We start from the raw sequence: 15604 nt of genomic DNA on the forward strand, positions 1-15604 counted from the left end.
ATGTCAAGATAGAGAAAGGAATATAGGAAATCACCCGCCACAGTCAAGGAAGGCGCAGAAATGGAATGAACACAGGGTGTCACACCACACATCAGTATGTTATAGGAATGGAATGACCATAGGGTATCATGCCACACCCAAGGATGACAAATTAATGGAATGAACTCAGAACCTTACACACCAAACCTCACAAAGACTGGGGAAGGGAATTAGCTTAGGACGTACCACACAACACCTCATAAAGGTAGAAGAATGTAATGAATATAGTACATCACACACTATATTCTAGAGAGGCAGAGGAATGGAATGAAAAAAGCACACCACACACTGCACTCTAGGAAGGTGGCGGAATGGAATGAACATAGGACACCACACATAAGTAAGGCAGAAGAATTAAATGAACCTAGGAGGTCACCCACCACACTTCTGGAAAGCAGAAAAATAAAAGAGACATAGTAAATCATACACGCCATAGGAAGGCCCGGGAATTTAATGAATGTAGAAAATCAGACACCATACATAAGAAAGGCAGGGGAATTAAATCAGCCTAGGACATTACACACCACACTCCAGGAAGGCTGGGGAATGAATTGCATGTAGAAAATCACACACTGTCATACGCTTTATATTTTTCCAAGTAAAACTTTGCATTTGTTGGACACAATAAACATCAGAACCATGTGAGACTGACTCCACACACACCATCCAGATATGTTAGCCTAAGTCATGCTGGCTCACAGTGCACCATCTGTACCCCAATAACAAATGGATGTGCAACCTCAGAACATGAAAACCCTGACTCCCCGTGGAAAGCATGGTAACAGATCTAGAACACCCAGATCTAGAACACCTTTGCTTAGTTACTTATGCATATACAAAGAGATACACAAGAAATACACAACATGCAGTTTCAATATTTATTGAAGTATTGTGATTATTGAGAAAAATATGTGTGCTGCAATAATCAATAGGAGGAAACAGAATAATGTGAATAGCATTATGAGAATGGTAAAGAAGATAAACAGTTCAAGCATGTTGCTGATTACAGAGAAAATATGTTTGCATAGAAGTACTTTAATATATTGTACGCCTACCCAGCACTTCCTAACCTAGTGTGTCAAGAATGATCTAACTCTGTCACCTGTGGATAAGTGTCAGCAGGCTGCCCGTCTTGGTGGAGAGCTGGGAAGCATTCCTCACATGAGGTCAACAGAAATCAGCTGGACTGGAATTCCTGCATGGGTCGGCCTCTTAGTGCCAGTGAAATGCTCCTCTGTCTGTGCAAAGGATTGATGTAATTTATATAATAAACAGCATTCACGTTACCATGCTGAAGTCCCAGTCAGGCCACTATTGTTTTTGCTATGGTGATAGGCCCATTGCCAAATGGCCTAAACAAATAACAACAGTTTGCGTGAAGAACTGAGCCCTTGTCTAGAATATTCAAGGTATCTGATAGTGTACCAGCAAAGTGGAAGCAAAGCTAAGTTCAAAGAATATTATCTGGTATTTGCATGCAGATGAATGTGTATAAAATGTCATTGTGTTTAAGGAGAGAAGGCAACTTAAGAACGTGAGCATGTAAAATGGTTGTGCTTAGAAGTCAATAGCGCTAAAAGGTTACTTGGAGACGCGCTGGACCAGGGCAAATCCAAAGTTCCGGCCGACCGTGATGCAGGGCAGGCTGGCTAAAAGACCCATGCAGGGTCTGCTGAAAAAGTACCTTGGATAGAGCAAGCGTCGCCGTCGATGAGTCGGTTCTGATTCATGAAGTTGGGTTGAAGTGCCGTCATCTAGCCTCACAGTAAGGTTGTGCATTGGCATTGAACCCCCTTACGATGTAGGCGCAGTGTCATTGTCGAACCTCGTAGTAAGGTCCTGGACCATTGTGAGCCACACAGGAATGTGTCCTTAGATCGGCACTGCGTTGGCACAGAATGACACTGCGTCGGTTCCGATCGGCGCAAAGTCAATTTTGAAGTAAAACAGCTATAGAACCCATTTCTGAGGCCCAGAATTGAATTGGCACCTCAGGCAAAGGAGGACTCCCAGATGGCAGAGTCCAACAGCAACAATATTATTTTTAAGATTTTGTAAACGCCCTAGTTAATATATGTAATACTTTAAAAGTAGTTTATTCTACGAGAATGAGTGTAAGAGAAAACACAGGTACAGTAGTGAAGAGAATATTGCTTCTTTATTCCCTTTTGGTTATTCCAGATCTTTTCTTTGGATCTAAAGTCAAGACTTGTTTCACCGCCTCTTGGCATGTAATCCTGAGGTTTTTCAAGGTAGAGGAATATCGTTGAGCTCTAATTAGTCTGTCAACTGGTAAAGAGTTTCTGGTATGCATAGGCGTAGTTTCAAAACTGTGAATAGTTGGATCTGGATGGAACTGCTTAGGTACCCCATGTATGCTGCAATAAACCTCCCTGTAGGTCATGACCAGTCTCATGAGTTATACTCACCTGGTTTCTACAAAGAGGTTCCTTTCTATAAATCTTTCAAACCCTCTTTATTCTCAGAGAGGAACTGGTCAAAGCTCCTGACATTTGGGTTGAGCCGGCGTGTTAGTTCGATATCACGGTACGGCTTCATCCACTTGTAACGGAACATGTCAGCAAGTTCCTTGGCCCCTGGGAATCCCAACTTCTCATACATATCAGGAGTAATCTAGTGAAAAGTTAGAGAGAAAGGCATGCAATTATCAAAAACCTCAATTGCAATTATTATCATATCATTTACCTTAAATGCTTGACAGCAACATGGACCATGTGGAAAGCAGTTTTCTATCTCAACAGAGAGCTGCTCATTTCAACAGAAAGGAAGAGTAAACCAGGGGTTTGCAAAAGTGCAAACAAAGTCTTGTAAACAGAGTTATTTCTCACAAAAACTAGGAAGAATATGGAAAGAAAGCAAAGTTCTCAAAAAGTTGGGCTTACACATATGCATTTTTTCATTTGCAGCTTCACCTTAGTGCATCAGATTATATCACTGCATTGCGGGGCATATATTAAAGGTGATAACTTTCAAAACTGAACTTAGAAACATATTTACAATATGATGCATCATTTCACAAGGAGTCACAGATACGTCCGTATTACTGACATATCTGTAGGCGCAAAAATGACGCATAGCTGGAGTGTGTCACAAAAGTGACGCAACTCCAGCAATGGGTCATTACACATGAGCAAGTCTCATGTGAAATGTGCCTGCGTTAGTCTTATGCCTGCCATGAGGCAGGCGTAAGATATTAACGCATTTGCGTCCTAGAAGTGGCGCTGTGAAATCTTAAAGATTTTACTGCGTCACTTCTATGATCCTTACTTGCGTCGGAATGCCCCCCTGCATACATTATACCTGGCGCAGGTATAATGTGGCGCAGGGGTTTACAAAGTGACACATCTGCATAGATGCATCACTTAGTAAATATGGTGCAACAAGGCACATTTTTTACGCCACTGGTGCGTCACAAAAAGTGACGCACCTGTGGCGCTGAAGTGACGCAAGGGCTCATAAATAAGCCCCTATATTTGGCTCTTAAATTTTGCGTTCACCGTTGAAGTATAGGTTTTTCTCTATCTGAACAACCTTGTGTATAGAAGTGTAGGATATAGGATCTGCAAGCCAAGACTGGTCTCAAAACCCCCAGCACTGGACCACTCGTTTCACAAAGGCTCGGGATGGACTGTCACCCATCTTTTACTACAGTGTGACAGTGGATCACAGGGCCAGTGTGTGTGGTGGTTCCTTATCTACACTGAAGATACAGCACAAACCAATACTTTACCGGCAGTTCATTAACATCCCAGATATTAGCTCTTATAGCGCTTCATGCTGTGTCTTTCTGAAGCGCTGTAAATAATGAATGTTCTGAAAAATCGGGGCATATGATTTAAGACAATTGCTGGTGTCAGAGTTGCATACTCATCAATTCACAGACATTTCCTTTCACATGCATTATCCATTATTCCACTCATCCATCTATCCACACAAATTCGGCATTCATCAAAAGATTAATTTACAGCAATTCAGCCTCTCAACTCATCCAATTGACCACCACCTCATACCACCATTCACTATTCCATTAATTTACTCCTGTATATATAGAGCCAAGTATCCCTTCACACAAAACGTGACATAATATGACATATGAACTTGTAAGCGCGCGTTCACCTCTTGTCAAATCATGGCTCTGAATTAGCAGATGTTTATATTCAACTGTACATACTGAAACATTTTACTTGCTCAACCATCAGTGCACTTAGTAATCCACACAACTATACTAAAACATCTGATTCAAATAGGCAAGGTGTTTGCACTACTGCTGCTGTGCCTGTTAATGGATGGAGGAAGATTCACTGATACATCCTGATCTTTGCCTGTTCTGTTACAGTAGAAAGCTAGCTCTTCAATAGAGTGAAGAAGGGAAGCTTGCACTGGTGTGACTACGCTGTACCGCTTCTGTAAAGGAGGGAAGCTTGCACTTCTGCCCAGGCTCTACCTGTTCCAGGAGGACTGCTGGTGCCCAGCTGTACCTGATGCTTGGGCGATGCTGTGGTGTCCTTCTGTGAAGATGGGAAGCTTGTCAACTGAGCCATATGGTATATCTGTTCTGTGAGAGAGGGAAGCTTGCACGTCCAAACCCCAGCTGTGGCCACCCTCTTTAAAGGCTTACAGGAAGGGATGCCACCTTTAACAGAGAATAATACTAGACATCTCTGTGCATGCCTAGGCCATTATTGAAGGGCCAGGAGATGGCCCTTAAATAGCATGTTGTGTAAAATTATCGATATTATTTTTCTTTAACATAGCAATTCAGCCTCCATCTGTATTAAAAAAGTATTTAGGAATAGTCTAGACAGCCCTAAAATACTTTTGACGTGTTCTCATCTTGTAGTTGTTGCTTTTCGTTTATATTTCAAAGGGAAAACCACTGTATTGTGATTTTATTTTTTTATCTAAATTGGCATTAAAATACTAACCAGACCAATGGTCACAGTTGCAACCCTCTCCAAATAGCTTGGATGGTTATGTACCCATACCAGAGTATTACATGGAATATTAGATATCACATTTGTAGTCTAATCCACAAACACTTAGAATGACATCAAAGCCACATAATTAGGACAGGTAGCTTACAAATTGTAATTCCTTTCAGCACACAAACCCACGCATATAACCTTTATATCTTCAAATTTGTGATACTATTTCTATACTTTCTGTTAAAAAAGGAGAAAACCAGGATCGCTGGTTACTTGCTGTATAGATCACCACAAGGGGCAAGGGTTTTATGGTCAAGGTAGTTTCAAACTTTCCTTTCCAGGAGTTTAAAGAGACTTATCTCATTACACGCTACAAGGTAATCTGAAGCATTTTTACTGTTTTGAAGTGTTTACCTAGAGTGCTAAGCGTCATTCCTCTCTTCCAAGCAAGGTCTGCTACTGGCCATGGGCTACTAAAAGCCCAGCTCTCACTTCTTCCTCTAAGCCTGATCTGCTGATATTAGGTATGAGCTCATGCTAGCTTGCTCTTCTTAGCAATACGAAAGGGGATGATGGACGGAGCGTTTAAGCAAATCAAACACTCATCCCAAGTCAACTGATCTGGGTTTAATCCATCACCATTCTTTAGCTCACTTCACCACCCCAGTTCAGACATGGCCATATGCAAATCAGTCTGACCCTGTGCCTCATGGGAACAGTCCTGCCCGAACTGCCAAGCCATGTCTTCCCTGGACCGGAAACAAGCTTCCTAGGACCGGTTTTGGATTCATAACCCTCATCAGCCAGGCTATCTTGAATCCAGTGGTAGAGTGAGCAAGGGACCCATATCTGGGCATACCCTGCCAACTTGCTTTTCTGTGCTTCTCTGCCATATATTGATGTGAGGAAGTACTGGAGTACAGTGGACAACATAGTCCAGACTATTTCACTGAGGGCCTACACTGACTGGCCTTACTTGTCAAAATCTGTGAAGGTGAACACCATCATACCTGTCCCTTTCCACCACCCAGTGTCCACACAGGAATTGTCTCACTAAGGATAAGTGCAATCTCTCTTTGCCTCAATCCCCGTCTCTATTGTTCCACAAGCCACCATCCAGTGTCTCCAGCCTCTCCTATCCTATAAAGTTGGGTAGACATCATCGCTTGTGGGGAAATCTCACACTTGCATCCCCTAACAATATTGACAACGCTACACCCCGGATAGTGATATAAATGATATCAGTTTACTACATAAGGTTGCACGGCCACTTTGCTATGCACAGGTACCAAAGCATCTTTGTGTCTCGCCTTCCAACTCACAGGACCAATCTAATTATAACATTTTCTTGCACAAGAGATCTGAGGAGCCTAAAACTGTACAAGTGTATAGACTTGTGCCTGTAGGGATGATTGTTTCTGAAAGTGTGCAACACCTAATCTCATCATCATCATCTCATCGGCACATCTCATCATCTGCACATCATCATCCTCTCATATTATTAGTAATTCTCATATCATCAGAATTTCTCATCTCACCATGATTAAAGTTTTAGCGTTTCAGTGAACCTACATCAGGATCCTCTGTACTCCCGGTGTGTGCACCCCATACCCGCGTACCCCTGATGAAAGCGCTCCTGATGTTGAATAATGTCCTACTCCCTCAGCCTGCATCCCCTGGCCTCCTGAACCAGGACACTTGACTCTTGTTCCAGTGGGATAGGCCCTCTTGAACGGTGTTGGGTGAGCACTCCATCTAATACTGGGAGTTAGGAGGCTCCGACACACCGGGCACCCACATTTCCAGTTCTTCCATGGTGCCCCGTTGCCTACCAGAGTCAACCCCATTTATGGGTGTGAACGAGGAGAGCTCCACAGTTTTAGCTGGAGCCACTGATTTACACTGAGTCCAGGCCTTGAGCAGCCATGGGAACTCGACAGGAAAGGCCTTAATGGTGTGGCAGAAAGGTTCCATGTTTACAAAGTTAAGTGACAAACTCTAAGCAAAATCAAAATACATTTGTGCCAGTTTTTTTAAAACACGCTTTTGCCAGCAATTGACTCACACGTTCACAGCACAAAGTGAGAGAGAGGAATTTTACTGAGGGAGCAAATCCCCGGCATCTCAACTGTGCCACAGAAAATAAGCCAACCCTCCAAATTACCATCAGGGAACTAATTCTCCTGCACACTGTTTTATTACACACAGGAATTACCACACCACGACTAAACATCTCAGTAACTATGAAGGTTCTGCATTCACATCAGTATACAAATTTTAACTACTTTGGGTGCTTCCATCAAACTTTACTTACATCACATGGTATCAAGGTTAAAAAGTCATGAGTGTAAATTACTCCAAACACTCAAAAGCTGATGGGAGGATGCTTGCAATAAGCTTAAACATCAGCGGTTGCTCTGGGTAGCATTCCAATCCATCGTTGTATTGCCCACCATGCCACTTCCAATTAGACCCAGCCATGTGGAAATCAGCCTTGACCCTGCTCCAATAAACACAGTCCGTCCCAAACTGCCAAGCCAGGTCCTCTTTGAACCACAGCATAAGCAACCCAAGCCTGGTTTTGCCCTGATTGCCGCTCTTCAGTCGGGTGTAGCTTGGTTCCAGTGGCACAGTGAGCAAGAGACCCATGTCGGGGCATGCCCTTGGCCACATAGTCCATTACATCAAACATACAAAAGCTGGTGAGAAGATGCTCACAATAAGTCTAACCCCTGGCAATCACTTAGGTAGCATTCCGGCCATAGTTCGGGCTGGATGTTGCCACTGGAGCCGGGTGAAGACTGATTTTCATATGCCTGGGTTCAAACTGAGGTGGCACAGTGGACTCAGAAGCGGCCCAAGTAATTACAAGTGGCTAAGAATAATCCAAGCATTCCATCACTTTTTTCTATTTTTTGGTGTATAAAGTACCCCGGTCATCACATCTACATATTTCAGTGCAATGCTTTGATCCTCATGAACCTATTGATGGTCTCCAAAGCTGAATCTGGGCAATTATTAACCATTGGATCTGTAAAATAGCATTAGCACACTGCCAAGTGCTATACACAATCTGTTAAAGGCCCTGAACCCAAGTTATAGGCCTTAGGAACGGGTGAGGGCCTATAACAAGAGAGAGGACCTAGCCATTCACGGAAAGTAGAATGTTGTAAACTAAACAGGGTGAAAAGAGGATACAAGTATTGGAATGTTGAACCACATGTTGTATACCATTCATTGTTGTCTTCTGTGGAGCTCCCAACATTCCAATGTTCTAATGTACATTTGTGTAGCCAGGAGATGTAAACTGACTCATGATACAATTCTGGCCAACGTGGACTACATATCAAACTCTGAGCTCTGGTTGATGTGAACTAAATGCTTCTCTCTTCTGATTGGCACATATTTTTACATTTGTTACTGCAATGGCATCTTTTTTAATAGAAATAATATCTCTGTCCAGATCCAATTCACGTACACCATGAGAACACCCACTCATCCAACAAATTTGACCCTCTCCTGAAACTCATGACTGTCACAATTCCTTATTTCTTACAACTGGCTGCACACGTATAATGTCACGTATACACAAGGAGCAGGCACATAATACTCACAAAGGAGACCGGTGATTCTTTTAGCACTAATGCCTTTAAGGAGCTGAGCACACTTTATTTGTATTTTTTTATTTTACAATTTTCTATAGCACAACTTTACCAACGTAGTTGTCACCTGCCTCATTCCAAACAATGAGTACCATTAATGCAAGTCTACAGATGGATGTATTGTAACAAAGGACTTGATTGGTTCTGGTCATGCTGGCATGGAAGGAGGGGGATTTCACAGCTACGGGGGAGAGAAACGCACCAAGGTACTTACCACCAGGGTTTAGCTGGCTGCAAATGCTGACAAAAAAGGGCTTTTGCACGTGCAGCAGAATGGGCAAAAATAGCATGTAGGTGAGTTACTGCCAATTTTTTTTATTTTATTTTTTTACCATCAGAATGGGTAAAAATACATACAATTTGCACGGGGATATTTTTAGACCATTAAATAAAACATAGATATCAAATGTACTCTGTTAATTGTGGGAAACACTGTTTTCTTCTCACATTTTAATTGTACAAGCATGTGACTCACCTTGGATTCCAGCACTTTCTTCCCCATATGCTTGGATAGTATCTCCGCGTACTGCTTGATCGTCAGACGTTGAGCGGTCAGCCCAACGGGCTTGCCCAGGAAACCTTGTGGAGACTCAAAGAGTTTAGCCACAGCTGGTCCAATGTCTGCGACGGATATACCATCCATTGGAATATCACCCATGGGAATCACTAGAAAGAAAGAAGAGAAAAAAATAAGAAAGACAAATGTTGGGGGGATACAGCGCTGTCTTATTCAGAGGGTGACTTTGTTATTTTCAACTATTATTGTCTCACATTCTTCCTCCAAATAGCACGTATTACAAACATTCGAGGTACCTTCCACTGCTCCCTCCATAAATCTCTGAGATGTTGCATAGCCTTGGAGCTCATTGAAAGTTTGAAAGTTTATGTAGTTTGTTTGGTCCAATGGGAACAAACAGGCATTACAAGATAGGAAAACAATGATCTGGTCTTCTCACATAGATGTAATTAAAAACGGGAAGACATTTTCTAGAGGGGTCGTCTAGTCCTGAAGAATACACATAGATGTGATAGCACACTGACAGGCTGAAACGTGTTGATCAAAACAAGGCAGAGGGGACGGTCTCCCATAAAGGCTACCACACTCCAATCCTTTCCTGATTTTAATCTTATATGAGATGGGGTCATCCCATAATAAACAAACTGTAACAGTGCCTGTCCCAATGCAGTTTTAACCTATAACTCACGACCTTTTATGTTTCACAAAAAAAAATCCTTTAAGAATGAAAAAGAGCTCAGGATGAACCCCCAGTACAGCATCTTGATGTTGGGGAGAAGCATCCATATGATGAGGCATGCCCCCTAATGAGAGTGCAGGGTTGCAATCTCTTTTTTTTATAAACATACCGAGGAGTATCAAAAAAACTATTTTTCCCTGCAGAATATGTAAGAGATAGGGAATTGTTGATTCATTATAATCGCTTTCTATAGAGAACACCTAAGCATAATGATAATGGTCAAGATAATATTAGGGAAGTGCAACTGGGTGTGCCTTTATAAAATAGCCCTCTTCCTCAAACTTCGGTTATATTAGGGGAAAAGGGATGTCGGGGGTAGCAGCTGATACTCCTAATTCACATTCACTCTCCCTTCTTCTGCAGGTTAGTGGCAGTGAGATAGTTGGTTTGGTTAAGGCGCCATCTGCAGGGTCCATTCATCCTTTTATTCTTAAGTGAGATAGCATAGAGCATATTTGGTTTAACCTGAAAGGTGCCTTGTAAGTGTTGAATTTATAACAATGGTACTGTCATTTAGTATCAATGAATGCAAGAAAGTCTTTAAACGCTGTAACCACACATTCCTCATGATCACACGAAGAGCACAACTCATCTTGAGAAGGTACCTTTCTTAGTCTATATCTCAAGATGCCTAGATTCATCCTACTGTGGGCATTAAGACTCTGGTATATGCTAGTTAAGATACCCTAGTGTGTTCATGTACCCTCTTCAGAGATATGGGTAAACTAAAAGGCACAACTCAATCTCTACTTGTCAATGAAATTGGTACCAATGAGTTGGGGAATAGAAACTTTAGTTTTGACAAAGTAAGTACCACTGTGTTGGGTAATCAAAGTACTTATTTCAATAAAATAAGTACCAGTAAGATGGGCTTTGGAAGCACCGATTTTAATAGCTCCGCAAATTCTGGAGAAGCAAGCGTGATATAAAACCACATTGTAAATACTACTGGGGATAAATGATCAACGCATTAAAAGAGGTGCCTTGAGACTTGGAAAGTGGCGGTTCAGGTTAGCATTACTGGGTAGAGTCCTAAGAGGTAGGAAGACGTAGCCCACATAGATGCTACTATCGAGAGAGCGTGCACCACGTACACAGGATGTAATCATCTGAAACTGGCGCCTTGAGTGGCCTTATGATGGTGAAGAAGTTCTCATAGTAGAAGGGGATGCGGACGCTGGTCATGGGCACCCCCTGGTTCCAGAAATACTGCTCCACCTCTCCCTTGCCGTCGAAGTGCAGAACTTCCAGCTTCCCACCGGTGACGGCGCTCACGCTCTCCAGCCCGCTGTAGACCACGTGCTTCGTGCCCAGCCGCTTGGCTACATCAGCCACCGCCTTACCCTGTGGGAAAGATAGAGGGCATCTCTTAGCCCCAAGATGGATGCTTGCAAGAAGACTTTTCTTTATTTAAGTAACAGACATTTTTAAAGATAGATGATTCCCACACACTGCACACCACACCAGCGTCACAGCTACCTTAAGCAACTTGCAGTCTCCAAACTTCAACCGCCTTCAGAGTGATACATACTACAGGATCTCCCATAACATTTGTGATGTACCTAACAGCACCTTTGCAGACCCATAGCACACTGACAGAGTGCAACTTTCCTTACACAAACACGGCGAATAGTCACCAACTTTCTTAGCAATAGCGGTATTGGAGCAATTTTCCAAGAGGGGTGCTGCCATCAGTGTTACATCGCTGAACTCATAGAGTCAACGTAGAACACGTATTGTAAATGAGCCACGCCTTCAGAAGGAGGGTGCTAGAGGTGTCCTATGTAGCCGGTGGTGCATTCCGAAGCACACCGTCATAAATATATTAATAAAGCATGATGTGGAAGTGCACTGACATTTACATGCAGGAGATTGTCCATTGAAATGGTCACTAAATTTGCACAGACAGTTTTACTGATAAAACGTTATGAAGAAAAAACCATAAAGTGTGGAAAAAGGGTTTCAGCGCATATTTACATGTGCACATCACCAAGTGTAGAGTCGTGATGTGTTCTGATCTTATTAAAATCTTGGGGCATTATTCATGAGAAGTGATGCATCGCTGCATAAAAACAGCGAAGCGTCACTAATCATGCGCCCTCCGAGGGACATGAAGGATGCGTCATCTTTACTGTATGATGCATCATGTCACAAGGAATGACAGATACGTCAGCATTACTGACGTATCTGTCGGCGCAAAACTGACACATTGCTGGAGTTGTATCAGAAGCGTGACAACTCCAGCAATGTGTCCTTTCACATTGGACAAGCCCCATGTAAAAGGGCCTGCGTCAGATATTGAAACAGCAGTGTCCTAGAAGTGGCACATTGAAATCTTATAGAATTCAACGCGGCACTTCTACGAGGCTTGGATGCGGGGGAACGCCCACCCTGCAGACATTATACCTGACCCAGGTATAATGTGGCACAGGGGGTTTACATAGTGACGCTTTGTAAATAGGGCTCAACATGGCACATTTTTTATGCCGCTGGTGCGTCGGAAAAAGTGATGCACCAGCAGCACAAAAGTGTTGTAAGGGCTCGTAAATGAGCCCCTTTGTTTCCATTATATTTCAGAATTAAAAAAATGTGCTTCATTTGTGCTTTCATAACTGCTAATATAATTTGAAACATATGTACAATTGATTTACAGATATTTACATTTTGTAGTGTAAAAACTGACACCCTACAGCCTTACCTATCACACCCACTGTACCACAGCAAGATTAGCACAAAGTTAGCTTCACAAACGTTTCTTTATTTACAGTGAGAGAAAGAAAGGTAAACCCCAATCGCCATGTTAAAAGAATAAGCGGCGATTTGTGAGAAGATAGGGCCTCACATTTGACTTCCCATCTTTGAACACACATCAAATATCACAAAAGAAAGACAAGACAAAATTTAAAGGCATCTTCATTGCTCATTCACCTTTTGAACTCTGGCATGGTTATTTTGAGGGTGCTACTGCCCCCCCCCCCCCTCACCACTACTGCAGACACTCGAAGCACCAATCCTACAGATACTTAATGCATCAGCACCACTGCAGACACTCAATACACCATTCATTCATCGAGTCAGCACACTAACATTGCAGACTCGCAGTGCAGCAGCACAAGGCACATGATACCTTCCACTGTGGGAATGCAGCACAACTGCTGCACGACAGCAACATCATCTGTGAAGACATGCAGTGCACCAACGCAAAATAAATTAATCCTTGCCATTTCCAAACTTAGCCAGCAAGAACGCAGCACCTCAAGAACATTATCACTACATGTATCATCACTTCTGCAAACCCTCCACACACCAATTCATGACAAGCACAGACTTCAGCTGCTAAACCAGTAGCATGTGCAGTACCTGTTTACGGTAGAGTGTCTGTGTTCTGGAGGTGTGTTGCAGCTGCTGAACCTGAGCCATGCGTTGTACCTATTCAAGGCACCATGCCTGTTATGGTGATGCGTTGCAGCTTCCGAACCAATGGCATGTGTAGTACCTGTTTAAGATAGAGTGTCTGTGTTGTGGAGGGGTGTTGCAGCTGCTGAACCTGAGGCATGCATTGTGCCTGTTCAAGGCAGAGAGTCTGCTGGCGAGGTGCATTGCAGCTGCTAAAGCAATAGCATGTGCAGTGCCTGTTTAAGGCAGAGAGTCTGCTGGCGAGGTGCATTGCATCTGCTAAACCTGTGGCATGTGTAGTATCTGTTCAAGGCAGATTGCCTGTAATGGTGGTGTGTTGCAGCTGCTAAAGCAATAGCATGTGCAGTACCTGTTTAAGGCAGAGTGTCTGTGTTGTGGAGGTGTGTTGCAGCTGCTGAACCTGAGGCATGCACTGTACCTGTTCAAGGTAGAGTGCCTGTTATGGTGCTGTGTTCCAGCTGCTGAACCTATGGCATACGTTGCACCTGTTCAAGGCAGTGTGTCTGTGGTGGAGGTGTGTAGCATGTACTGAACCTATGGTATGCGTTGTAAATGTTTAACGTACAGTGTCTGTGTTGTGGAGGTGTGTTGCAGCTGCTGAACCTGAGGCATGCATTGTACTTGTTCAAGGCACCGTGCCTGTTATGGTGGTGCATTGCAGCTGCTGAACCTATGGCATGTGTAGCATCTGTTCAAGGCAGACTGCCTGTTATGCTGATGCGTTGCAGCTTCTGAACCAAGAGCATGTGTAGTACCTGTTTAAGGTAGATAGTCTGTTGTGGAGGTTCGTTGCAGCTGCTGTACCTATGGCATGCGTTGTATGTGTTCAAGGTAGAGTGTCTGCGTTGGAGGTGCATTGCAGCTACTGAACCTGAGGCATGCGTTGTATGTGTTCAAGGCAGAGTGTCTGCGTTGGAGGTGCATTGCAGCTACTGAACCTGAGGCATGCGTTGTATGTGTTCAAGGCAGAGTGTCTGCGGTGGAGGTGTGTTGCAGCTGCTGAATTTATGGCATGTGTTGTATGTGTTCAAGGCAGAGTGCCTGCGGTGAAGGTGCATTGCAGCTGCTGAACCTGAGGAACGCGTTGTATGTGCTCAAGGCAGAGTGTCTGCGGTGAAGGTGCGTTGCAGCTGCTGAACTGAATGTGTTCAAGGCAGAGTGTCTGCGTTGGAAGTGCATTGCAGCCGCTGAACCTGAGGCATGCGTTGTATGTGTTCAAGGCAGAGTGTCTGCGGTGGAGGTGTGTTGCAGCTGCTGAACCTGAGGCTTGCAATGTATGTGTTCAAGGCAGAGTGCCTGGGGTGAAGGTGCATTGCAGCTGCTGAACCTGAGGCATGCGTTGTATGTGTTCATGGCAGAGTGCCTGGGGTGAAGGTGCATTGCAGCTGCTGAACCTGAGGCATGCGTTGTATGTGTTCATGGCAGAGTGCCTGGGGTTAAGGTGCATTGCAACTGCTGAACCGGAGGCATGCGTTGTATGTGTTCAAGGCAGAGTGTCTGCGTTGGAGGTGCATTGCAGCTGCTGAACCTGAGGCATGCAATGTATGTGTTCAAGGCAGAGTGTCTGCGAAGAAGGTGCATTGCAGCTGCTGAACCGGAGGTATGCGTTGTATGTGCACAAGGCAGAGTGTCTGCGGTGGAGGTGCGTTGCAGCTGCTGAATTTATGGCATGCATTGTATGTGTTCAAGGCAGAGTGCCTGCGGTGGAGGTGCGTTGCAGCTGTTGATACTGTGGCATTGTTTTACAACCCAATGCTCTTTGACAAGGGAACCCTGCAGCCAGACACGGCTTTTCACCCTACAGCATGTTGCATAATTGGGCTTGTGGTTTTGCTTTCAACAGTGCCATTAAAGGCTTGAAAATCCCAACACACCAATGGTGTTGCCAACAAGCCAGTATTTGCTAAATATGTCACACACACATGGCAGCTTTGTTTCACAATTTTACAAAACGGTCTAGTGTATTTCAAAAACGGTGCTTGTTCACATGAAGACCCAAAAGTAACCTCAGGTCGCTAATGTGTTTTTTTAGAGCAAAGTGAACAGGTTGATAAAAAGCCTCAATAGCACACAGCAAGGTACAGCATATCACCCTTGGTATTACATATTAAGTCTTATTGCAATGGCAATGCACGATACCTAACAACGATAATGCTTAATTTGAAGTCATTGTTTCTCAACAGTACATCACTGTAGTTCATTGGATAGCACGCATATCTTTGCTCAGTGAATATACAATACACTTATTTCAGCTAATACTCGTTGTGGCTGTACCAGCTGTGGC

The 15604-nt window shown here is 43.6% G+C and overlaps 1 protein-coding gene across 1 annotated transcript in view; it reads right to left on the minus strand.

Moving 5' to 3' along the window:
- Window positions 1-903: 903 nt before the first annotated feature.
- LOC147724860 (nmrA-like family domain-containing protein 1) overlaps window positions 904-15604 on the minus strand; it is a 50262-nt gene continuing 35561 nt past the window's right edge. The window contains exons 3-5 of the mRNA XM_086966355.1: window positions 10998-11247; window positions 9123-9313; window positions 904-2673 (exon numbers count right to left, since the gene is read on the minus strand). Of these exons, the coding sequence (XP_086822481.1) occupies window positions 2494-2673; window positions 9123-9313; window positions 10998-11247 (621 nt within the window). The 3' untranslated portion in view covers window positions 904-2493. The remainder of the gene's footprint in view (window positions 2674-9122; window positions 9314-10997; window positions 11248-15604) is intronic.

The sequence above is a fragment of the Lissotriton vulgaris genome, chromosome 4_1 (assembly GCF_964263255.1).
Source record: "Lissotriton vulgaris chromosome 4_1, aLisVul1.2, whole genome shotgun sequence".
NCBI lineage: Eukaryota > Metazoa > Chordata > Amphibia > Caudata > Salamandridae > Lissotriton > Lissotriton vulgaris.